The sequence below is a fragment of the Temnothorax longispinosus genome, chromosome 10, assembly GCF_030848805.1.
Source record: "Temnothorax longispinosus isolate EJ_2023e chromosome 10, Tlon_JGU_v1, whole genome shotgun sequence".
NCBI lineage: Eukaryota > Metazoa > Arthropoda > Insecta > Hymenoptera > Formicidae > Temnothorax > Temnothorax longispinosus.
The window spans coordinates 13,985,246-14,009,775 of record NC_092367.1 but is presented as its reverse complement, the minus strand read 5'-3'; the positions used below and the strand labels follow the sequence as shown (position 1 = coordinate 14,009,775).

At 37.6% G+C, this 24,530-nt stretch overlaps 1 protein-coding gene across 1 annotated transcript; it reads right to left on the bottom strand.

The window, feature by feature from the left end:
* Nucleotides 1-5,104: 5,104 nt before the first annotated feature.
* Nucleotides 5,105-21,051, bottom strand: LOC139820797 (nose resistant to fluoxetine protein 6-like). The gene is made up of 11 exons (XM_071791330.1): nucleotides 20,848-21,051; nucleotides 10,725-10,978; nucleotides 10,458-10,628; nucleotides 10,031-10,124; nucleotides 9,833-9,952; nucleotides 9,547-9,712; nucleotides 8,785-8,960; nucleotides 7,897-8,026; nucleotides 7,198-7,515; nucleotides 6,315-6,488; nucleotides 5,105-6,154 (listed from the first exon to the last, which is right to left on the bottom strand). Exons 1-10 carry the CDS (start codon nucleotides 20,991-20,993, stop codon nucleotides 6,363-6,365), a joined length of 1,701 nt encoding a protein of 566 aa, XP_071647431.1. The 5' UTR covers nucleotides 20,994-21,051; the 3' UTR covers nucleotides 5,105-6,154; nucleotides 6,315-6,362.
* Between the last annotated feature and the right edge of the window lie 3,479 nt (nucleotides 21,052-24,530).

The window sequence follows — 24,530 nt, the reverse complement described above, 5'->3', positions numbered from 1 at the left end:
ACGAGGTTCTACCTCCCGCGCCTCGTTATCCGCGCATGTGCCACCGTAGATATATAAGATGAGATTTTGGTGGTAAGTCTCTCGTAGAAAGATTACAGGACTGGCAATCGAATACACAGTTGATTCATTTAATTGTAAAAAAATGTGCTTGCGGTTCTGCAATTCGTTATTTCTTTGTATTTATTTACAATACACACGTACATATATTTTGGTTTTGGAATAGTATTCAATTAGAATTTGAGATTTAAATAACAGAAATGGGTTTTTTAAGAGATAATTGTTAAATTAATTAACAATTACAAAGTTTAAAGTTCAATTAGAAACGTTACATTTCAGACTTACGCTTCTTCTTCTGTTCACTTTATTTAAAATAATTAGATTCTTTTTTTGTAGTCAGTAATATTTCCGTGAATGTAATCTGGGACATGTAATATACTCGAGGTAATGCTATATTAATAAAAAATTTTAATATTGCGACAGACATGTATAAAGACAAACACAATGTAGAGAGATTGATGGTCTTGAATATTAATTCCGTTAAAGCTACCCAAAATCTCATCAGTCACCAATAAGTCCATGGGAGACTTTGCTTTCAAATTTCGATAAACTAGAATTCGATGAACATGCCCTTCGGGGATGATAATTAATCACGCCGCGTTTCTGTGAAATGAATTTTGTAAATCCCCGAGAATTTCTCCAGGTATACTCTCCATTTTTATTGAAAATACAATCTCTGTAACCTCCGGGAGAAAAGATTCGATCGGTAGAATCTATGGTAAATTTAGATATCGCATGCAAACACTGCAGTCCATACGGTCTATGAGCGCCTGGAAATTTCAGATTCTATTATATTTGTATAAATTCAGAATCCTATTATATTTGGGTGGAATTATGTAACGCATTACGTGCCGAACGAAAATTTATGTTAAAGAAACGGCTCGGAGGTAACCGCTTAACGAGAGAAATTTGCTTACGCGGAAATTCCCCCTTTAAGAGGTGTAACGTCGTCGAAACGCATGTGTGAGCTGCAGCTCAGCGTGCTAATTACAAGAAGTTGCACCGGCCGGAAGTAGGTTACGTTAAGCTCGGTTAAGAATGCAGGCGGACACACTCATCAAAGTGAATGCGGAAAGCTCATAAGCATGGGTCTATGTGTGCGAACGGCGCATGCAAATGCATGTGCATTCCGATTACAAAATGGAACGAGGTACCGCGCTTTTCAATTTTGTAAAGAATTTAATTAATCACGTATTGCAACATCGCGTCGTATTTTTGCATCGTAAAGCTTTGTCATTTCTAAATTAGGTATATGTAAAATACCTAAATTGATGTGGCATAAATAGATATGCGTGTGGCATATTTTTATATAGTTTGTTCTTAATAACGCACATGATGCTATAACGATAATAATGCATAATTTAATTGAAGCTATATTCAAGCTGTAGTGCGCTTAAACGACGAACGCGATCGAACACATATTATATCGCTTATGAATATGAATAGAACTATTGTATACGAAATTTGTTTGCAGTGCAGTGGGTTTTGTGTATCCGCACACATTTCGCGGTCTTCTCAAACCAATTTCCGCATTTCGCGATTCAGCCCAGGAAATGGAACTATCCCATATGTGTTTAAATCGATCGTATAGAGAACGGAGTCCGAAAGAAAATTAATCATAAATTGTCAATATAGAGTAAAATATTTTTGTTTTCTTTTGCCTAGAACGTAATATGGATGATAAGCGTACCGTAAAAAATTTGTCGGTAAAGAAATAGACCGACATAGAGCGTGCTGTATTTTTCGTCTGGACTGCTTCCATTATGCAATTAAAGTATTGTTGAATGAATCAGATATTAACTGGAACTTGCGATGCATTGAAAATGTACGGATATAGATCGAAAATACAAATAATTTTTAATTAATTTTTAATCAAACTTTCAGTTTGGTTTCGATCGAACGTTCGTTTTGTTTCGTTTATTTTAATGGCTGCGTTTACGTTCAAATGTCTCCGCTACTTGTGCGTGATAATTAAAGTGATATCGATTTTCTTAATGAGATGTCGAGTTTGTGGTTGCGTTGTCGTGCACGTGTCTTTACTCAGTTATGTTGTGGATTTAATCTGACAGTATCCACGTGCTACGAAAGCACATCCGCAACCAACTCCGATGTTCTCCCATGTGTATGTATGTTCTCTCTCGCTCTCTCTCGCTCTCTCTCGCTCTCTTCTCCCCCCTTTCTCTCGTGTATGTGTGTATGTATGTGTGCATGGACAATGTCATTGCGGTAATGCACATAGAGGCTGCCACATTCCGTAACCGCAAAATCATGGCAAACGATTTTCGAATCTGTATTTCTGTTATATGCAATTTAGGAAAATTTAATACAGCTTTTACACTTTACACATTCTAAAGTAGCAAGTAACGCCAGGTGGGTTTAAATATTTCATTCGCGGTGTGCACATTCTCAAAGATTTATACATCGTGCAGTCGAAGTAGATATCAAATGTTAAACACATTAATATATTTTTTTTAAGGCTCTTGCTGGCTCGATTGTCAAAGTCCGCGTTGACGGTGCACTCATTGTCAGTGTCACACTTGGTAAAATTATGAATTAAAAGGCATAAAAAATAACATTAAAAAGCTAAATTATTCTTGCAATCTATATAACGTACGTCATTTTTTGTTTTAGTGTTTTTATATTTGAAATAATTATCGTAGTATTAAAATACTCCCATTTTATTATAATTTAATATACAAACATATTCATTTCAATTCGGCAACTGTCAAACAGCTTGTTTTCGTCCTTGATTAGACACATGTGGGCAGTTGTGGGGTCATTTATTAATTATCTAGACAAAATGGGGAGTTTTCAGTACATTTTATAAGTCTATTCTATCGATTACGAACGTTATTTTATTGCAAAACATTTTTATTTTAATGCACTTTGCAAGATTTTTTTTTTCACTATATATTTTCTCGCTTTTGACGTCATCAATTGAACAATAAGATGGTTACAGTGAGTGAACAAGAGCCTTAAAGAAATTTTATGTGCATTTTGTATTTATATTTTAATAAATGCTGCATTGTAATAAGTTCGACAACTAGTATAGCGCTAAGAAACCATTCGCATTTTATTCATACTCAAGAAAGAAAGGAAACATTATCAATTTACCAGTTCTCAAAGTGGATTTTCTTGAAAGTTAAACTTCGCGTGCGAAAAAGAAAGTTTATTCTGTACTTTCGAATTATTTTTGCACAATCTCTTTCCCGTTCTTTTATAATATCACGATTTCGGTCGCACCCTATGCACCGAAATTATTAATGAATGCACATATTAATGGATAGAAAAGAGTAATATAGGGCCATTTGCTGAAATAGGATGGATATCGATCTCAAGAGCGACCTTAATTCTTCAGCAATTTTCTCTTGTGTGCGTGTTGGTGTCGGACCCCAGATGGTGGATACTACACAGGCTTTGGTTGGCTAAAGATTTATCACTCCACGAAACTGTATCGTCAGCGGAAGGCGTTTTGCTCAGCGTTTAAATGCTACAATTAGCTCTTAAAAGGCGCAAATGGTGACGCTCTAATTAATCTGCTACGTTTATTTCAAGTAAACTCTGTTTGTTAAACACCGTCATGAAAATTCAGTGAAAAATCGTCGCTAATCTCGTCCAGTATCTTGAGAGGTTAATTTTATATCTATGGGTGTAAATTTTAATACCGCCAGTTTATCTTGTACCGCAGATTATATCTTACGTATTTGTTAGCACATCTAAATGCGTACGCACGTATCAGTAATTCATTAATTGGGGTTTTACTGATTAATAATTGATCCTTTATGATATCTAGCTCTCCATTTTTAAACTCCAAAAAAAATTTTGAAGAAAAAACCTAACGTTAATAAATAATATTATCTTTTCGCTGCAACATTTTCTAAAGCTGAAATTAAAAACATCTTACTGCTATACTATGAAGTTTCACCGGAAATATGTGTTCGGCAATTTCCGACGACAAGAGTGTTATGGATTTTTCTAGTAATCAATATTTACTCGGTATGCATTATGGTACAACAATATGTTAAACGTTCTACTAACATATTCACATATTATTTCTATTATTTCTCCGCTCTGTTAGTTCCTATATATACGACGAGTAAACGTGACATGTGCAAAATAAGGTAGAGATGAAACTGGAAATGTGCTTACCAGGCAGAAGTGAGAAGTATCGTAGATATTGTACATTCCTTCGCGCTTGCATAACATATCGTGTGTAATACAAATTTTATCAAATATAATCTAAACGATTATATTTGATCAAGCGGAATTAATTGTTAACGACATTAATCTACAAAAGGAAGCTTTAAATATGTTATACTTGAAATATAACAACCCATTCATCAAAATTAATTTGAAATTTTAGGAACGGAATTAAATATGAAGTTCCTCGGTCAATCAAGTCGAAAATTCCAAATGAAGAATCGCGATTTTAAATACATTAATCAATTATTATTTTAATATTTAACAAATGTAATTAAATTGCTGCAAGAAATGGGACGAGCTAAATTCCATCCGAATGTTGCATATTTATGGATTAATTTAGCCATTCATCATCTTGCAATGACGAACGGTCGCATCCTTGAAGGAACTTGAAATTATTTTCGCGTCTGCAGCAGGCAGATAACGCGTTCAAATGCAATGTCCGGAGATGCCTAGCTCCTGAAGCATCGAAAATCAATTTGCGACATGCGCCTCCTTTCATGTCACGCATCGCTTTCTGGTCGCTAAAAGCAGGAGGAGAAAGCCTTTGTGCGTCCAGATACGATAGGAAGTCAATGATAAGCAAACCTGAGACTTATTTCAATTTGATAATAGACAACAGTGGCAAATTGATTTCCATCACAAGGACTCTGAAAACCCACTTTTAAATATTATTTAATACCGTTTGCAGTGGTATGTTAAATTTTGTATTATTTGCGATAACGCAGTACGCAATAATAGATTTAAATATATTTTAAAATATATTTTATGATAGTAGGGTAAAATGTATAAAATTGTGAAGTGTGAGAAGGTAATCGAATGTAGTCGTTTAACGTAAATTGCTTTCTTTTCAAGTTTTTTATATTTATTGATATACATATGTAAAAGTAATGTATTTTTTCCATTTACTTCTATTTTTTCTATTTTGTACTGTACAACGTATTTTTCGCTTTTTCTTTCGTTATTCAACCGTCGGTGATGGTTCCGCGTGGTACGCATAAATTCTGGAACAAACGCATCACACATGCTTTTTTTCTATTTCTTTACACGCTGACTGAATTTATTATATCAGTTTGACAATGAGCTGCCAAATACGCGATGAAAACACTGCATTTTTTCACACATTGCCGTAGCCCGCTTATTTATTTTCTACACAAAAAACTATATCAAAGATTGATACACATATTACAATATACCCAATGTGTTGCATGCTTAAACGCTTTTCGTTGTTTATACCCTGTTTTATATAGATTTACGGCTTCTATCCTAGATTTTTTCCTCATTCACACGCGACATGATAGATTCGCAGCTTAATATATGACGCGAGAAAAGTCTCGCAACACGCTATGTGACTTTATATTGTATTGTTGGCGGCTTACTCTTTCTCGGACACGTTTTCCTCCGTCCATTACGTAAATATAGGATTGTTGCACTAGCAGGTGTTGTTTAATACGTAATTATTATCGTGTTAAAATCAGAAGAAATATAATTCACGTGTATTCGGTCTCATTTCAACTGTTAATTAACTCTGCGAGAACTATTACAAATAAAACTGTCCCCGAAATTCAAAACTTTTTGACTCGACAAAAGCTGACAAAACTTTGTATTTATGTCGGTTGGTTTTAATTTTTTATATATCTTTACTTTGTGATATTTTATTTCTGGAATGATTAATTAAGCGTTTTCATGTTTTGTTTCTCCCTTTACTTTTCAACATCAGGGAGTTAAGACTTATCGTATCACATAAATTATCACCAAATGTTCACATTATTATCGAGAATTGTCAAATGTCACAACGACCTATGGTCACAAATAAAGATGAACTTTTCCGTCGTGGAAAAGTGTTCGGTGATTTTCATCTTTGCTTTGAGATTCAGATTTGGAGCAATGTCATTACCTGTAAGAAGTATAGCTATATCAATAAATCGATCAATATTATCCATTATCGTGCTTAAATTATGCGGTTATCGCTCACGCGATGAGCGACCAATGCATAGTTGCAACATACAGTCATTATCTATCTGATAATTTCACGTACATAATTTCTACATACTTACTGTGCTGGAAAATCGCATTTATCCCTCTATCAGGCGAACGATCGCATTCTATCTCGCCCTCTTCTTCGAGGTAAATGCAATTTTCAACAAAGTTACCACTGGCGCTTCGAGAGCGAGAGAAATGCAGAACGACAGGCAGTACGAGGCTACTAAATTGCCGAAATAGAGGATAAGCTGCGGAAGAAATATGCATAGCACTTAATATAATTCTTGTATTGCAAATTAGAATAAATTGAACTGGAATATTTTATTTTAAGATTCTAAAAGTGGTATCTGTTATATAGAATGTTTCGTTAAAAGTGTAATCGAGAAGAGAATGTTTTTACGTGAGAAAAGAAGTTGAAAATGTAAAATAATATTCCATTTATATAAAAACCAGATGTATGTATATGACATTTTATAATTAGCTTTTATATTGCAAGTTTATATTTTATGTAATATTTTCAAAAGTGCGATATTGAGTTTTTTTATTCTGTTATAAAAGGAGATACTGTGCATATGACATTTTATAATTAGCTTTTATTTTGCATGTTTATATTATATGTAATATTTTCAAAAGTAATATTGAATTTTTTAATTTATATTTTAATAATCATCACTACTTATCGTTGAGATATATCGAACAATTTGTGTCACGAAGTAATTAAAAGCTACTCAATTTATAAGCGATAAAAAATATCTGAGAACTATTGACTTTCTGTATTTCTTTTTAAAATCGTCTGTCATAAAAATAAAGTCGCGTATAAAATTTTAAAATTTCTATTTTATGTATGTTATTTATTTTTCCGTATAGAAGTACTATGACATTACGTACGGATCCTTCTATGTGAAAATTATGTAGCAATACGAACTTCATGATCAGAAAATCTTCCTTTTATCTTACCACCATCCCATTATGGAGATGCAGCGGCCCGTCCATCTGTGTAGTCGTGATCATCATGATAACAGGATGCACTAGGTAAGCGCAATACGTGAGTCTCGAGAGAGGATACATTAGTCGTAGCGAAAGCAAACTGTCGATCATTCGGGCTGACCCTGTGCAACATTGGATCACGATAAAAGCCACGGCCATCGCCCATGCGGTGTGTCCTAAGGCAGCATATACGGAGCTCACCATCACCGTCAAATTTCCGGGGTATAGTCCATACACCACCGAGAACATAATGGCCGCGGACAGTATCCACCCGATTAATTCCGCTCCCTGTGGAATTCAGATTCTGTTAGTTTCACAGAAAGAATTTTACGCTGAAAAAACAACGCGCAATATATATAAGTAGATAGCACCGTTAACAATCTTCGTGGTTTAAGGGTACTCAAAATTACAATGGAAATTACGCGTGTCAAGATATTTATCGTTTTACATTTTACGCAATCATTTTTAATCATCTTATTGTTCGCAGCCTTCGTCGCGCATATTATATATTATTAATACACGGATTATGCAATTGTTCGGCAAATCCGCATTATCGCGTCATTATCGCGCCGGCGAGGCTTACGCGCGAATATATCGCTGACTGATTGGCTAAATGATTAACCCGATAGCGCAAAACCGCTTGGGAATAGTGTGTTTCGAAATGCTCACCATAGGTAGTTTCAGCTGGCATTTGGTTTTGAAGAGAATGTAACCGCTAATCGTGCCGATGAAATACGGGCCCGCTCTTAGCCAGGGTTTATCGTAGAGTTCATCGAATAGGGCAAACGGCTCTTGGATCCTGTGTCGAAGTGTTGATAAAGGAATTAAGTGTGTACGCAATATCGCGCGCGCGGTGAAATTGCCGCGTCCGCGTCGGGCGGGCGAATAATGCAAAGTACAATGTCTACAATAGGCACGCGCATCGCCATGAAGCTGTCTGAAATGAAAGCCTGCTTCCAATTACAGGCGATGGTTCGACAGATACCTGGGCTTATTGCATTGTTCCTCCACCCCGTATTCCACCCAGTTCCGAATAAAAAGACCGAGGGACTTTATTCAATGGGAGAGCAAGTCATACGGGCGTCGTATAAGAGGCTGTGTATTCCAATTGTTGCGTTTCATTGAATAGCCGTGAAAGGCCTTTGTTACATTGAAATTGTTTCTCTCGTTAATATAATTAAGATTCTCTGCGAACTGATTATAAATAATTTCAACGAATTGACTCTATACAATTAAATAATAAACTCACTCCCGAAATAACAAGATATATTTTTAAGCGTAATTTTTTAATTAATATTTTTTATCTTGTTTTTCTTAGAATTCTTACTTCTCATTTTATCTGATTTTTTAGAAAAATATTTCTTTTTAAAACTGTCTTGCTATAAATTAGTCGTGCGCATTAATATTCATGATACCTATAGCGAAGTAATAAGTATCGTTAATATTATGCGGCGTTAACTTATTACAAACGTATCGTTTACCGCAGCAAACTCGGAGAAAGCGCGAAATGTGTGACGACACGTGTGTAATATCGATCGGTAGTCTCCAAGACATTACCTGGCTATGTAATCATTGCTGTAGGCTATCGAGAACGTAGTGAACCACGAAGAGACGATCAGCAGCGAAACGATAGCGACCGCGGTCTTGAAATATTTCACCGAGAGCAAAAGAAGAAGTATCCCAAGGACGTAGAACTGCGTGTCGTTTGCCATGTACCAGCTCCACATCATGCACTAGAAAGTTATTAATGTAATAGGCGCGAATCAATTGCCGAGCAGATATTGCATCGCGACGGGATTGCGAAAGTAAAGAGAACTAGGGCACACGGAGAGGAAAATTCAGGCGCGCGCGCGCCGCGGCAAAGGCGAGACGCATTAAATATCGCTTTGACGTAAAAACCTATCCTTACGGGTTCTCTCTACCTATCGCTCGTCGAAAGTATCTTGTTAACTCGTTTTTTACATAACCGCGTATTACGCAATATTCTTCGTTACCCGTATTTATTGTATCATCAATAACTTAAGGCACCGTTGTTTCGAAAGCAGCATTAAAATAATTTCGCAATCTCTTTTTTCAATCCGTTATGCATCTTTCGGTAATTATAACACTCGATAACGTTTTTTTTAGCGTTATGGGGTCAATATTTTTTTCAATTATATATACAATATATAAAAATACGTATTCGGCGCGAATGCTGTTACAAAATGAGTGCATGTGAGAAGTTTTATGTTTCGTTGAAAGCTTTGGCTCATAAGATACACAGTAACGAGAAAAAAAGGAAAGGAAATATTAGGATAAGCAGAACATAAATCATCTTACCATTTCCGTGCGCGGATATAGCGAGTTCAAATATAGCGCGTTTCGCCACCAGAACTTTTCGCAGGTCAGGTGATCGATAATAACGGGCGAAAAGACTGTCTTCGCCTGGGCTTGTTTTATAGCGATCTCGTTCATCCCCAGCACAAACAGATAAGCTGGTGTCAATCTTCGTGAAAACACAGACAGAGAGATCAAGATAAGAACTGTATATCATATATAACTTATCTGGAATTGAATTGCTTTTCTCTCTCAACGGAAGGAATTATATAACGCCTGAAATAGATACCTGACAAATCGGTATAAAATCATGATAACGAATTTGGTGAAGCTCGTCTTCAAAAAGTTGCCCTTCTCTATATTGAGATTGCCCAAGGATCGGTAGAAAAGTATCGTCACCAACAAGCCACTGTCAATACAATTGTCAAAAATTAATCTCTGGTATTAGCGCGATAAAATGTTTATTGACGCACATTGTGTTCGTTACCTAATAAAGAAGAAAGTGTCCACAGAAAATGTCGCGTTGCTGACGGTCTGGAACATGAAATTCCTTTCTGTGACCGTTCGCAATGTCTTGTTCTCTGCAAAGCGTAATGAGGAAACACTTAATCGCGGAATTGTCGGGTGAAAGTATATACGCGTATAAAGCGAGGAAGAGAGGCTTCGATTATCCGCCGATCGGGAAACCTGATACATCCCCATTACATCATAACGTCTATCAGTTGCACCGAGTGCCACTTATAGAAAGTAGAGCGATCAAATTAGTTTGAAGCGTTGTTAATGAGAAACAAAATTTTCCCATGCCATTATCTCCGACGCTTCTCGTTTTACGCTTCTACACTTCCACGCTTTCTGCCGTTAAACGTTCGTTCGTTTTGGAAAGTCGTTATTTTTGCAACTCTCACGGAAATTACCAGCGATCGAGAAGACCTGAATGTACGTGTGCACCATGATAACCCATCCCAAGGAGAACACGCGAAGTCCGTGGAGACAAGTCAGACTGTCTTTGGCCGCAGGCTCGGTGCTGATGATCCTACTTCCGTTGACGATGGGGCTGAACGCGAGTAAAAATTTCAGCCAGAATCCTGAAAAAAGTGGCGACAAAGATTGCGTTGAAGAATTTTCAAGGATATATCCGACGCGATAAGGTGCCGATAGAGATGTAGATATACGCCATTAACCTTGGCTACAATCCTTCCTTTGAACGGGGCTCTCTTTTTGCGGATGCTTCCTCCCCTTTTCGATCAGCTCCTGATCGTTTTCCTGTCCCATCGAGATCCTGCGCTCTTGATTCAGATTCTTGTTGATAAAATCGTTGGTTTTGTCATTGTTATTCGACACGCTCGAAGACTCGATGTCCCTCGCGAGGGGAAGCGATCTGTATTCGTACACGACCGCGCAGATCATCAGCATCAATATCGCGCTGCCGATGGCCCTGAAACGATAGTATAGTTTATCGTGAGTAAAGTAAATCTACAATGAAAGCGACAACAAGACGTATCAAGAGTGTATATGTATATGTAATAATATATTTTTATTTTCTTGATCTTTTTTACTGCTTCGCGTGAAAGGTCATTACGAAATTGTGCGCAGTGTAGGAAACAAATATATATTTCATCCTCGATTGCTCGGAAACTTTCTCGCTTAACAGAGTTATCGCAAAGTTGAACATGAATACGAAGTATTAACACTGTATTACTGAACACATATTGCCATATTGCGAGTGGGACTAAAAGATTAAATGTACCGGCGACAGTAGAAATTCACTGTCTTTCGAGGCGTGTTTAGTCGCAGTTTTACACCAGAGCTCATAAAATGAAGACGCAAGGTGTATTCTATAGTCGTGTATCGCTTTTGTCCTTCGCTAACAATACTAACTTCTGCATTCAGCACATATGCATTGTATCGCAAAGGGATGTGCGCTTATACGGTGTTAGTGCTCACATGCTACGCGACTGGTTTCGCAAATCAATTCGCATGTCGCTCAAACTGATGGCAACGGCGTTAGAAAATTTCAAGGACCAAAGACCAGTACGAATCAATTTAATAATCAAATATCACCGAGAGTACGCTGTACATTCGCGTTAACTTTTTCAATTTCCGGCGTACTCCGGCTCTGTGTATATAGTCGCCGGAGCCGAAGAGCTTAATGTTCCGGGAAATTAAATTCGGAAAACTACTCGGTGCGATTTTCCGCGGTCGCTCCCACGGAAATTTAATCTTCAGAAATTATGTAATAATCCTCTGTCTTAATTACGAACGAAAAGCAAAGCACATATGTGTTCCCACAGTCTATTCATTATTGAATACAATGAATATTTGTTGAAGTGCAAAACAAAAGGAAGGAGAAAAAGGGAGAGTTTACACGTAATATTTTAAAAGATTCGCTTTCTTAAACGAAGATACGGTTGACTCTTTCCTTGTATATAAAAACTTTTTATAACAGTGTTAAAATTTATATCTTAATTGCAACAAGTTTTCATAACTCAATGTAATTCGCGGTGCAATTCGCATGCAGTTCTAAATTATGACGAATCCCGGGCGCGATCCTCATTGATTCGGTTAATCACGAGTGAATCCGACAGTTTCGCGATGAAAAATTGACATGTCCGTGCTTCATTACGGAACTACGCTGGACGTGATATCGAATTTTCGCGTTGAAGATTATGTGCACAATTGGGATTTATAATTGATAGACATGCTGCGGAGTAAGTAATTAGAGAGGATTTAATAACACGCTTATATTTTATAAATTCATAGACGTTTATGAATCGATTTTCTCTCAAACTGATTGACACATATTATCAAGAATTATTGAAAAAATTTTAATTGATATGTTAACACATAGTGTGACACAAATATATAGGTATTTTTTTTAAACAACAAGGAGTCTATATTATCTTTGAAGTTTTATGTATAATTTCTATTTATGTTTATATTTAATGCATATATCTGATTGTGTGAAATCAAAAAGAGTTATTTTATATAGGAATATCCTACTTGTATATTTCCGTATCATCGACTACCAGAAAATTACGAACGGGAATTGGCGGATAAAGCGGAATCGGACAATGAATTTCGCAGTTACGGACCGCGCACTTATTTTCGGGGTTAACGGCCGAACGAACTTCCGCTTTATATCTCCTTGTCGGCTTTAAATTATTATTCCTGTCGGAACACACTCCGAACACACGAGAGGAGGCTTTTGCGGATTTCTTTCTCCTCCCCGCGGCACATTTGTGCACAGCTTAAATGCGGTTCGCCGCACGAAATAGAATGGCAACAGGCTTTCTTTTTTCTCTCTTCTTGTTTCTCTCTTTTTTTTAGATTTGACCCATTTTAACACGCTATGCGCGAATTTCGACAAAGAGAAAGAAACAGAGGCGATCTAGACGCGAGGCGAAGAAACAAAAGTTTCTCAAACGAAGTTTTGTTGCGACCCTTTTTCGCCTTCTTCCACTTCTTCTTCTCTTTCTCTTTTCCTTTCTCCTTCGTCTTTCTCACGTATCTCGCATTTTCGCTGTTCTGATTTAATCCTTTGGCCACCGCCGTCGCGTTTGTAACTTTCGTTCGCTAAAGATACTTTTTTCTCATTTTTTTAAACGAAGTATTGAACGCGTGCAATATGAAATAAATCGCAGATCTTCGATAACTGTCTCGAAGCTTTTGTATATATGGTATAGTTGTTACAAATAAATGACGCAAAACAACTTTCTTTCGTATAACTTGTCAGTAATCGTCTTTTTATATTTTATTTATTTCAGAGCCTGATGGTTTGCTGCATCGGTTTCTGGTGAGTCAGTTCAGCTTACTTAACTCGCTATCATACATCCGTTCACTTTATATCAGCGGGGCTTTCGTTTCGTGTCACCATCAGTTAAACTCTCATACGATTTGCTCCCGTTTCCTCGCTCCCTTTCTGATATCCTCGTTTATCACCGCGCGGTGGGGAAACGTGAGGATATTTACCACACAGTCGCAATTGCGTGCACGTTGACAACATGTTGAAAGTTACGCGCTTATCGCAAGGTTACAGTGTTCTCGGAATACGCCCACGTGCACGAGGTCGCATATATTATAATAAGAAATTAAAATTAAAATTAAGAAACAGCGAAAGAGCTCAATAATATCATTTGACGATATTGCGATCGGAGATGTTGCTAACTCTGTCGAAATTTCACGCGGGATAAACGGGCTACTGTATGCCGTTAATAATGCGGCCGCTCATCCGACTCGTTTTCCACCTCGAATGCAATCGATTGGTACCCGAACTCGCCTCGGGACACAATTTGCATCCGCCGCGGCCCGCATTCTGCCGGAATGCAGACGATAGCGCGAACGCACTTTCACGTGTGCAACCGGGGGCTTTCTATAATCTTGCGTAATAGGTCCACAACGTGCGTGCAAGTGCGCGCGATGCACGGTCGGCCCGGTGCATAATTGCACACCGGTGCGCCGGACATTACGTGTACGTCGCTCTCTTGAGGGTCAGCTGTTCAACTGAGCGATATTTTCCTTCTAGTTCCGTCAGAGAGTGATCTAGTGTATTTTTATTTTTATTTCCGTTAACTGATTCATTGAATTTATAACTTGTCCGATTAATAAAAATCAAAGCGATTAAAATAAAAACAAACTCGAAAACGAGATACGACTTATTCGTATCAATTGTAACGTAAAACCATTTCTATTGAATGTTTGCATTGTGTTTAGAATTGTGTTGAAAAAAAAAACTGTTTGTCACGTCGTCTTATTTGTTCGCCGTGCAACAAACCGTTCTACGTGTAAATATTATCCTCGGCTTGTGCATGAACAACGGATATCGCGTAAACTATGGTCGAAGTACCTATACCGAAGCGGTTTATATTAAAGTTTAAGAGACCGCACATAACGTTTCGAGCCACGAAGCTCTTGGACGCAACACGATATACAGTCGGCGTTATCCGGAGCGATTTTTGAAGAATTACGCGCTGAGAGTTGTGACGTATTGCAACCAGAAGGATTATTTACGACCCATGCGTTTTCTCCCTCATTTCAAGCGACTCGGTAAACTGGGTTTCCATGCCATACAGCTATCTTGAGATTTCAGGTTGTAATACGTTATTCATCTGACTTTTTCGTTGTATATCGTGAATTGCATATATATTTAATCATTTATGATATTTTCATCGCATTTTATATTTATATTTTTTATCAGCATTAAAATATCACAAAAGTCTCTACATGTATATTTCAATACTACTGCTTTTAATTTTTACTCTCGCATTAAATCCTCGTGTTTGTTGCGATGGATTTTACATCGTAACGAAGGTTTTGTATAAAGGTTTTAACAGGAAAATCGTAATCGTTTAGCGCAGCCCGTTAAGCATTAACGATAATTTGCAACGCGGACAGCGGTATACTACTTTATAGAATACTTCGTCCTTGGTAAACGTTGTATTAACGCTGTAATTATTTAACGCAATTTTACGGCTTACACTCCGACATTACGGATTAGAGAGGCCATCGCGAGGTGAAGCAACCTCTATCGATTGGTAATTTAACCCGTAATAACTTAACGCGCGTGTCGCGTCGTCGTGTGGAGCCTTGTTTATCACGTTTGATTTATCCGTGTTGTATCAGGCCGCACTTAGGAGACTACGAAATTTTTCATTTTCCATCTTGTCGTTGAAATTGCCTCGTAGATATTTCACTCAATAATAAATACGAGCCGACGTTCGTTGTCGTTTAAACGCGCGACTAATTGAATTACTTTCGTAACGCAACGGCGCGGTGTAGTTCGATTTGTTTGTCAAATCTCAAATCCGGGAGATTCGATGCACTCTTATCCATTCGGGCCGCCCGTAATTCCTTTCGAAGCGAATCGGGAAACGATGCGTATCTGAAAGCCGTGAAACTTTTCATGAGCAAATTCGCGGGAACCAGTCTCTCTATGTGCCGACGCGGAATAACTTTTTAAGGCAGGCCGTATGAGCCGCTAAATCGGGCCATTAGATTGTAACTCTCCTTGGAAGTTGAACCGCGCGCAATTTTCCCGCGGCGAACAATCTCGCGTTGTGTGTGTGTGTGTGTGTCTCGTTCTCGTTAACTTCATATCGTTATTATGCATTACGCGCAAGGACACGAACGCGTCGCGTTGTTCTGCAATATAATAGTTGCAACTGGGGCGTATCGTGGCATCATCGAGGGTTCAAACGATTCTCCCAGTATGCTCGCGCGAACATTTAAATCGTCAGGCAATATGCAGTTTTCTTATACGAACGTTCGTTCTTGCGATCCCGTTCGTTAACATTGGACGGTGTTAAAAACTAACCGAGTTACTTTCGTTGAATGTCGGGTTGACGATCTCATTAGTTATATCGTACTTGTTCAAGTTGAGCAAGACATAATCCAGTTTTATCCCAATTTGCTTCACTCGGTGCGAGTTAACACGACGTTGAATTACATCGTCCGTATATATCTGCAAAAACACCGTCCATCTGAATTCTATCGCTCGGTAACGAGTATACGAATTTTATGCAACATGTGTGCGCGGCCTTTTTTCAATTTCTTCGAATTCTGCGACCGACATTCCTTGCGCCGGTATAAGAAATAACGTTATTGCAAAACACGGATTGATGTAATACACCGCAACACGGGCCGATGCAGAAAATTGGTCGTCCGCGCGGAATTATTATTGGCGTCGCGCGTCAGTTTTTTGCCAGCGCCTTCGGTGGCACGTATGGCGTTCGGCAATCGGCAATTCAATCGGATGCTTTGTAATATATTACGATTTATGCAATACGCGGTTTCCTGGGTGCATGGTAGGCGTAAATGATTAACGTTCTGTAACGTTGAGAAAAAGTTCTTGCTTTCCTGTATCATGCACTTAATCGGTGACTCACAATTAGCTGCGTAACGCTAACCATTTAAATAGTATCATGCTGCCTTTACGCAATCATAATACTATATGTGTACGTAATATTGTAATATCATGATAATTCTGGTTAATCGTCTAACGATTGTGAGCGCAGCATATGGTATGCCTGAGAAATAATCTACCATCGTATCGTGTGATTTCTCTCTTGACGAGAATTTAACGCAATCTGTCGTCAACTACACTGTTAAATTCATAGGGTTAAATTAAACTCAATTTTGAGTAATTTTTAACTATTCCATAGGTCGTCACTGCTCCTACTCAATATGTAGTTAATTTAACTAAAACAATGTTAATTTGACTAAACCAATAGAGTTAAAATAATTTTGTTTTAAACAAATAAATTTTGACGCACATGGTAGTTAAAAATAACAAAATAAATCTAACTCATGGTATTGGTTTAAATTTCATCCTCTAACCTTTAACAATATACACTTGAGTTACCTTTTTACTTCTTAATTCGTAGATTATTCACATGTAACTTACGGTATTTTATTACATTTGCGATGTTTATCGAAGACGGTGGATAAAAACGGCTATTTATGAATGAACATTAATAGCACCGTGCATGAATGTGACAAGCCAATGATCGCTACGACTCGGCAATGTCTCATTTACATGCATAATACGAAAAGGATGCGGTTGAGATAATCGCGGTGAATCAATGAAATATGCATTTCTTCAAAATGCAACTCCAGCGTGGAGACGCGAAGCACGGATCGGGGATCGCATGTCGCGAGATCGCGTGCAATGTATTGTGCGATATACATATATAGACTAGGATCGCGATAGCGCGATGAACGTCCCGTTCTTATTAGGCGCGGTCAGTTTTCAGCGCTAACCGGGGAGTTATGCAATTTACATTACATTTACGGCAAGAGCAGCTGGCGCGCGTTATACGCCGCGGTAACGAAATGCTGGGAGTCGGGAGTTAGAAAAGACTGATGGTGACACGTTGGCGCGGTTGCATCGTCCGCGCGGGTCTGTGCAACGGACACTTGCTCAATTTGACATCCGTGTCATACCCCGGCTGTTTGCGTTCGCCTTGTTTGCCGAACACCGCCAGATCGCACGAGCGCCATTATGCAACCGATCGACGGTCGTAATTCTCTCCTTTCGATTAGATGAGCGACGCGAGTCGTAAGTGAGTGAAACGCAACGAAAGTAAGCATGCTAACCAACGTGTTTGGCACTGACTCCGAACAGTCGGTGTCGCCGATTTTTTTCTTCCCGGGCAGGCGCAAATTAGAAAACTTGACGCAAAAGGAAAGGGAAGGAAAGGAGGCTTTTCTTATGACCTGTCCCGCGTTCTTCTTTCGGCGTTCTTCGGCCGTTCGTGCGGTACATACCTACGACGTAAACTTTGCTCTCTCGGGCTTCGTTCCAAATTGCGAAATACCAAGGACGTCCAGTTAAGGCATATCGAAGTTACATAACAAATAACCCAAGTTAAATTGGGTATTATCTCTCATAAATAATAGCTTCTTGATTGAGTTTGCGTTGAGCTGTTTTGCGTTCGTTTTCTGTACGACTCTAGGCGAAACGCGTATCCGTATAATTCATATTACGAATTAAGCCCTTCCGCTTGTAAATATATCGACCGTAATTCGCGTAATGGAATGCAATGGTGATGCTAGGTATCATCCGAAAACTGTGCGATAAATCTCGTAGTATCGATTCATTGCCATGGCATTAATGTAGCGTGTGCGGTCGGCTAAACGCAGGGTGCAAACTCGTTGAGCTTGCGCGATTGCCACTTGCACTCACGGCAATTATAACCGTTCACGTGTGCAACATACTTCCCGCACTTTCTTTTCGCAAGTGGTACGCTTACGCGCTCACATAACCGACTACGTCAGATGCGCATAAACCATATTTCGCGTGCGGCTATCTCGACCGCGTAATTAATAATCTGGCGGCGTGGCGTATATGTGCCGGCGATAATAATACCGTTCCCATCGAGCCGAATAGAAAACAGCGCCGGACAAAGTGCAACTTTCGATCAGAAAGCAGGAAAAACGAGAGAGTTCGAAAGACGGGGGGATCCGCTTACGTGCCTATCTCCGTTCTGGTTAACGAGGCTCCGAAACTTCGGGTGTATATAACCAAAGTTTGACTGCAATCCGTAGTCGAAATTAGCCAAGCCTGCCGAACTCTTGCTTTCACTCGCACGTCAGGGATATCGAGCGACATAACTACTGTCGTGGATTGAACTCTTCGAATGCCCTAATTGCCAGTGCACGAGAACAGTACGTACTCCTCGGTCTTTCGGTTCGGTTCGACGCAGTTTCTAACTTAGGCAGCGGGAGCTTAAACTAATTTCCATTCGTAGATTTAGGAGTATAATTTGTTTGTAGAGCTGACTATTTTAATCCGCTCCTATGAGACACAATTCGATTGGGAGAATTTATGATAACTGCATTTACGTCGCTAAAACGTACACAATTGGAAAATTTGTGTTAAATGTAACATAAATCAATGTCCCAAACGGTCTACTCAAATGTTTGCGTCAATTTAACACAATATGGATGTATTAAATGGTAACACTGATACTATGTTAATATTTGAACGGAAAAGAAATGTAATTTTGGTCGTAATTTGACGTTAATTGTGTGTACAATTAACATAACTTTATGTTGAATCATCCCCACTTCTGTTATAGAGTAAAATCAACGCTCTTTTTCTGTAAATTATGTTACTTTAACTTATTTTTTTAATTATTTTAGTAATTTTACATTTTATATTTGTTAAGTTTAATTAACGTAACAGACATATGTTAAATCTACACATGTATATGTTGATTACTTTACACAAAAACTTTAACCAGCAGATTTTTTCACAAAAGTATAGAAATTTTCCAACAATGTAAAATACATAGTATCAGCAGTATTAATTTCTTATATACGAAAATGCAAAAAAATATATGAAAAATTTACGAAAAGAGGTATTTTCTACTCGCGATATATTATTAAAGATGATAAACCCAGATTTTCGCTACTGAAAATGAAAGTATTGAACGCTATTATATATAGCGTTTTAATATTTACTAATTTACGGACATTTTTTAAAGAGATTATAAGTACATATATTGTCGCCGCATGATCCCGTCGCGCTTTATTTTCTCCGAGAATTATGAGGGAGCTTGTAATTAATTACTTTTTAAGCTCGCCATGGCGGCACGCGTCTAATTACGACGTATTTTTATCTCGTCTGCGCGTCGTACATTAATTTGTTACTCAAAATGAAATCTCTTGTCGCATCGCGTTGCGCAATAAATGATTGCAAAATTTCTGTCAACCGGCCTGACCATATCGCGAATCTTAAACTTAAGGAATCATGCTCCTCTTATGTAAACGCGAGTTTCTCCGTATTTGTTTATTAAAGTAAACGCGCGTAAGCGTAAAATATTATGTGCACAGCTTTGCTCGGAAAATTGCGTTTTAACGCGGAACAATATCGGTCGGGGGTCATTGAAATATAACCCTATTTTATCTCTCACAAATTTCATTCCGCAAGACTGGGCGGTTACTTCGTAATAGCCGATAAAATGGAACTTACAACGTTGTATGCAACGGACACAACGTTGTACTCATCGGACAAAATAATGCTTTTAGATCACTTCAATCTCGAATATCAATATGAATATTCCACATTCGAAATACCGCGTCCTTTAATTGGGAAAAAAAAATTTTTTTTTTTAATTATGCAAAATTCGTTTATTCTTAATTAATTTAAAAATATTTTATATACGCCATACGGTTTAATATCGTCGAATTATTCTTGCAGATAACGCATGTATGTATACATGCAGTTAAGCAAAGTTACATTCGAATTGAAAACAAATATTTCGATCTGTAGGAAACAGATTTTTCTTGGATACCACGTTTCTTCTTTCGATATCGTCGGAATATCAACTTTGGCATTTAGGGATACGAATAAGGGGGAGGAGATACCTGCCTGCGTTTACCGAAAGTACGGCAAGCAAGTTTCATAAGTTCCACCGGAGCACTGCGTCCCGGAATGAAATTTTCCAAGTTACGCCGTTAGATAGCTCAAGTGCTTCGCTCACTTTAAATCGCATGAATAATATTTTTCTATTATCGAAGACAGTCTTATGGAACGCCGCGAAAAAGCATCGTGTAATACAAAAACGAAACCGTCGTGTTTAAACAGTATCGTGTGTAAATAATATTTGTGCATATAATCGCAACAGTCAACGCTCGTGAAATGGAATTAACTAACAATTACATATTTCCGCTGATTCGATGCATTTTCCAATAATATTAAATTAGTGATATTATCATGCGAAAGGTCATATCACGAGTTCCCTGGCCCGATGCTTTCGGAGCGATTTACGGTTCGTTTGTAAGAGGATTTTTAGGATTACTCACGAGAGGACGTAAAATTTGGGATCTTGCCAGGCGCAGTAATTGCTGAATGGCACGGGCTTCACTGTAACAACGCGAATTTTCGGGCCGCTCGATCGATAGGTCGAATTGCCTTCGCGTTCGACTCTATCAGCGCTGGCCCTTAGCATCGAGGTCAGGGATGCGCGATCGCATGTACCCGGCAGGCAGAGACCCAAAAACACTTGACGTGTCTGGAAAGAAAATGAAATGATCTCGTTAGAGCGAAGTATTCTCTATCCTTCGACAAAACTTATTATTTCATTAACAAATCTTGCGGGGTAGAGTACCTTTCTTCCACATTTCGGTCTCTCCTTATTTATACTTATTGCAAAAATGCTACCCTCAAAAACCACCCCCCGAAAAAAGGTGCTAATTTATTGAAAGGTACACTGACAATTTATTTAAAAAAAAATTGATAGAGAAATGCGCTTTTTGCAGAGAAATTGATAAAGAAATGCAAGGAAACTTTGCGCGTTCTCTGTTTAATTTCTGTGACGCGTACATTGCATACTTCGCTGTTTTTATATGCATGAAAAAGAGAGTGACGGGAATTTGAATTTTCTGTAACTGGATTCAAACGGCCGGTAATCTTTACTGGATTAAAAGGATTCATGTATTCGCGCAAAAATATAGTAACGGTTAAGGCCCTTGTACAATGCCAGGTAACAGGGAATATAGGAACAGAATTTCTGACGCGTTGGATTTCTATTCTCTATTGCCTGTATACTTGACCAATCACTAAAAGTGTCATATAAAATCAAATCACTATGTGACTGGTCAGGTAAATGAAGAATAGAAAAATCCAACGCGTCGGAAATTCTGTTTCTATTCCCTGTTTCTATTGCCTGTTGTCTGGCATTGTGCAAATGCCTTTAAGTTTGCTCAATGTTCGAGATTATAATTTTCGTTTAGTCGCGTCGATCTATCGATCGCGCAACAATGGAAATGAGAACGTGGCGACGAAAAAACGCAGTTTATACTTTTTCTATTCGGTTCATGCAATAGGGCACCGCGTGCAGTTCCATTTTTTGCTCTTACTATTAAGAGAGAGAGAGAGAGGGGGGATTTCCGCTCGATGCTGAACTTATTGAATTTAGAAGCTGGTTCTAGATTGAAAGATGCGACGGATTTTTTCTCTTTAACCTTCAGCCTGCCGGCATTTTTTCATTGAAATAGTGTCTTTTTTTTCCCAAAAATTTATCTATATAAATACCTAACATACACATATTGCGCAGAATTTCGAGATTTGTTCAGAGCCACAAAAGTTACTTTCCCGGCAGTCATAAGATTAATAACTTGGTAAGTTGCGCGGATCATAACCCGTAAATCATAAAATCACTTTATAGATGGGAAATTCTATTAATTAAGCACGTACCTAATGATATCGTCCAACTTTGTAAGGATAACAAGACAGAAAGCACCAGATTCCCAGCAGTTGAAACCGAGAATTTGAGGAACTTTGGGATTTATAAGTCACCGAATAATCTTATTAGCGCAAATGCCGAAACTTACTTTTCCTATTGAAAGTTAAACTGCAGGTTTGCCAGCTGCTACTAGACCTCCGACTTAACAAAACTGTAACCGATCTACGCAATATTTTCTATTACTTTCGATAAGTTAAAACATTTTTTAAATTAAAATTTTGTTCAATTTTTATTACGGATAGACATTGATTTTCACCGTATATCGATGATTTTGTATTTTGGTTTCTAATCTGCAGACATTATTATTCTTTAGATTTCAAATTAATTGTTAATAAATAACAACAGCTATTTTAACGACGTATAAGTTTGCTATTGAATTGTTTAATCTGACAGTTAGTGTTTTTCTCTACGCTTAATTTGAAAATAGATAAAGTACATTTGAATCAACGAAATATTTAAAGCGGTAAATACATTCGAATTAAAGCATTTTAAGCATCATTTAGGAAATAATTATATTGTTTATGTACATATTAACAAACAATAATTTATAATTCCTAAATTAAGCAGTTATTTGACTAATATACTAATAGAAAAGTTTAATGTTACGTACAGATTATTTAATTTTTTTTGTAAATAAAAGTTGGAATAATTATTTGACTTAAAGAGAATTTACAATGTTAAATCTAACTTTGAAGAATAGTATTTTTTCTTGATTGTAATTGGAAAATAAAAATCTTGTCTTGTTATTACATTTCTCTTATTTCAAACTTTTTGTTGAGAGAAGTGAAATAATAAATCAAAGAAAGGAAAGCTACTTAGTTAACACATTTTTCATAGCAGTTGAGTTTTACTTTCTTGATGTATAAAAGATCAAAAGAAAAATTCATGATAATGTACATGATAATCTCATTTCTCTTAAAAGACGTATGGCGCAAAGTAACAAAATAATGAATTACTATAAGTAAATAGAGAAGTGCTTTTTCGGTCAGGTTGAATATTTGTAGCTTGATAATATTTTTAAAAATAATAAATTATTTTGCATAAGTATTTTGTCGATCAATAAGTAACTTTATTCTTCGTAAACGTTAGATTTAACCCTTAAATACACGCGTTATTTTTCATATAGTTACGGGTGGAGTCTGCATCAGGGATCTTCACAAGTTTTTTTGTTTTCGCGCGTCTGTTGCTTTAGCGCATAACGTAACGTACGGCGTTTGTTGTTTTGGTATGCAGGGCGTATACACGCCTGTAACGCTCTGTACACAAGATCGCCGCGTTATCATCACTTGCACACCGAGAGCGGACAAGCAGCGGCGAGATCCGCTTCGTGTGTCGTTATATTATCACGAACCGGAAATGATTAATCGAATTGTAGTCGATGTCGATTTGTATCTATAAGGTTGTCTATAAGATATCTATTGCCTTTCTGACCAGTTCTCTCTATATCGAATTGACGGAAAATCGAAAAAGCACAGGGTGCATTCCGATATTTACTGTCAGCAACTGTCAGTACTGAAAATCTCTAGTATACGTGACGTAAAATATAGAAAAATATAGATTTTCAGTACAGCCAGAGTACATGCATTATTGTGTATTCGATGTAGAAAATTGGCAAAAAGATAATAAAAATCTAATAGAAATATTTACAATTGCTCAATTAATATAAAAACAATTATGATGAAGTCGATGACAAAAAATATCAACCGGTATTCGACCAGATAGCGACCATTTATCGACGCATTTACATTAAATTGATTCGACTAATCTATATTCGTATCACGTTTCGAGTTATCCGTCTATCAGCAATGTAATCTATCATTTGAAAGAGAGACAGAGAGAGGGAGAGAGAGGCGTAGCGTACGTCACACATGAACAGTCGCATTGAATAACCCCACAGAGAAAGTCACAATATATATCCATCGTTTGTATTCATTGTCAATTCAAAATACCAGAAACGTGAACCTAAAGCATAGTTTACACACGCAATGATTAGTGGCGTCAATCGACTAGCGCCAGTAAAAATGCAAGTGTAAACACTTGATACAAACTGGCGCTAGTAATGTGGCGTTTACTGGCGGTTATTGGCGCCAGAGAATCGAAAGTTAATATATTTTAACTTTTAGCAGTAGGGGAGACCGGGTCTAATTCGACACTATTTTTTCAAAGGCAATTTTTAATATTTAATTAAAATTTTTAGGCAAATTCAATGGTATATATTTAAAGAGTGTTCCTTCAAAGTTT

Excerpts from the sequence above, each read along its gene's own strand:
- LOC139820797 (XM_071791330.1), bottom strand. The coding sequence starts at position 20,993 with ATGCTAAGGGCCAGCGCTGATAGAGTCGAACGCGAAGGCAATTCGACC. Across the intron at positions 10,125-10,457 it reads TCAGGTCTTCTCGATCGCTG|AGAACAAGACATTGCGAACG; the intron begins GTAATTTCCGTG and ends TACGCTTTGCAG. Across the intron at positions 6,489-7,197 it reads ATCTCCATAATGGGATGGTG|CTTATCCTCTATTTCGGCAA; the intron begins GTAAGATAAAAG and ends TTTCTTCCGCAG.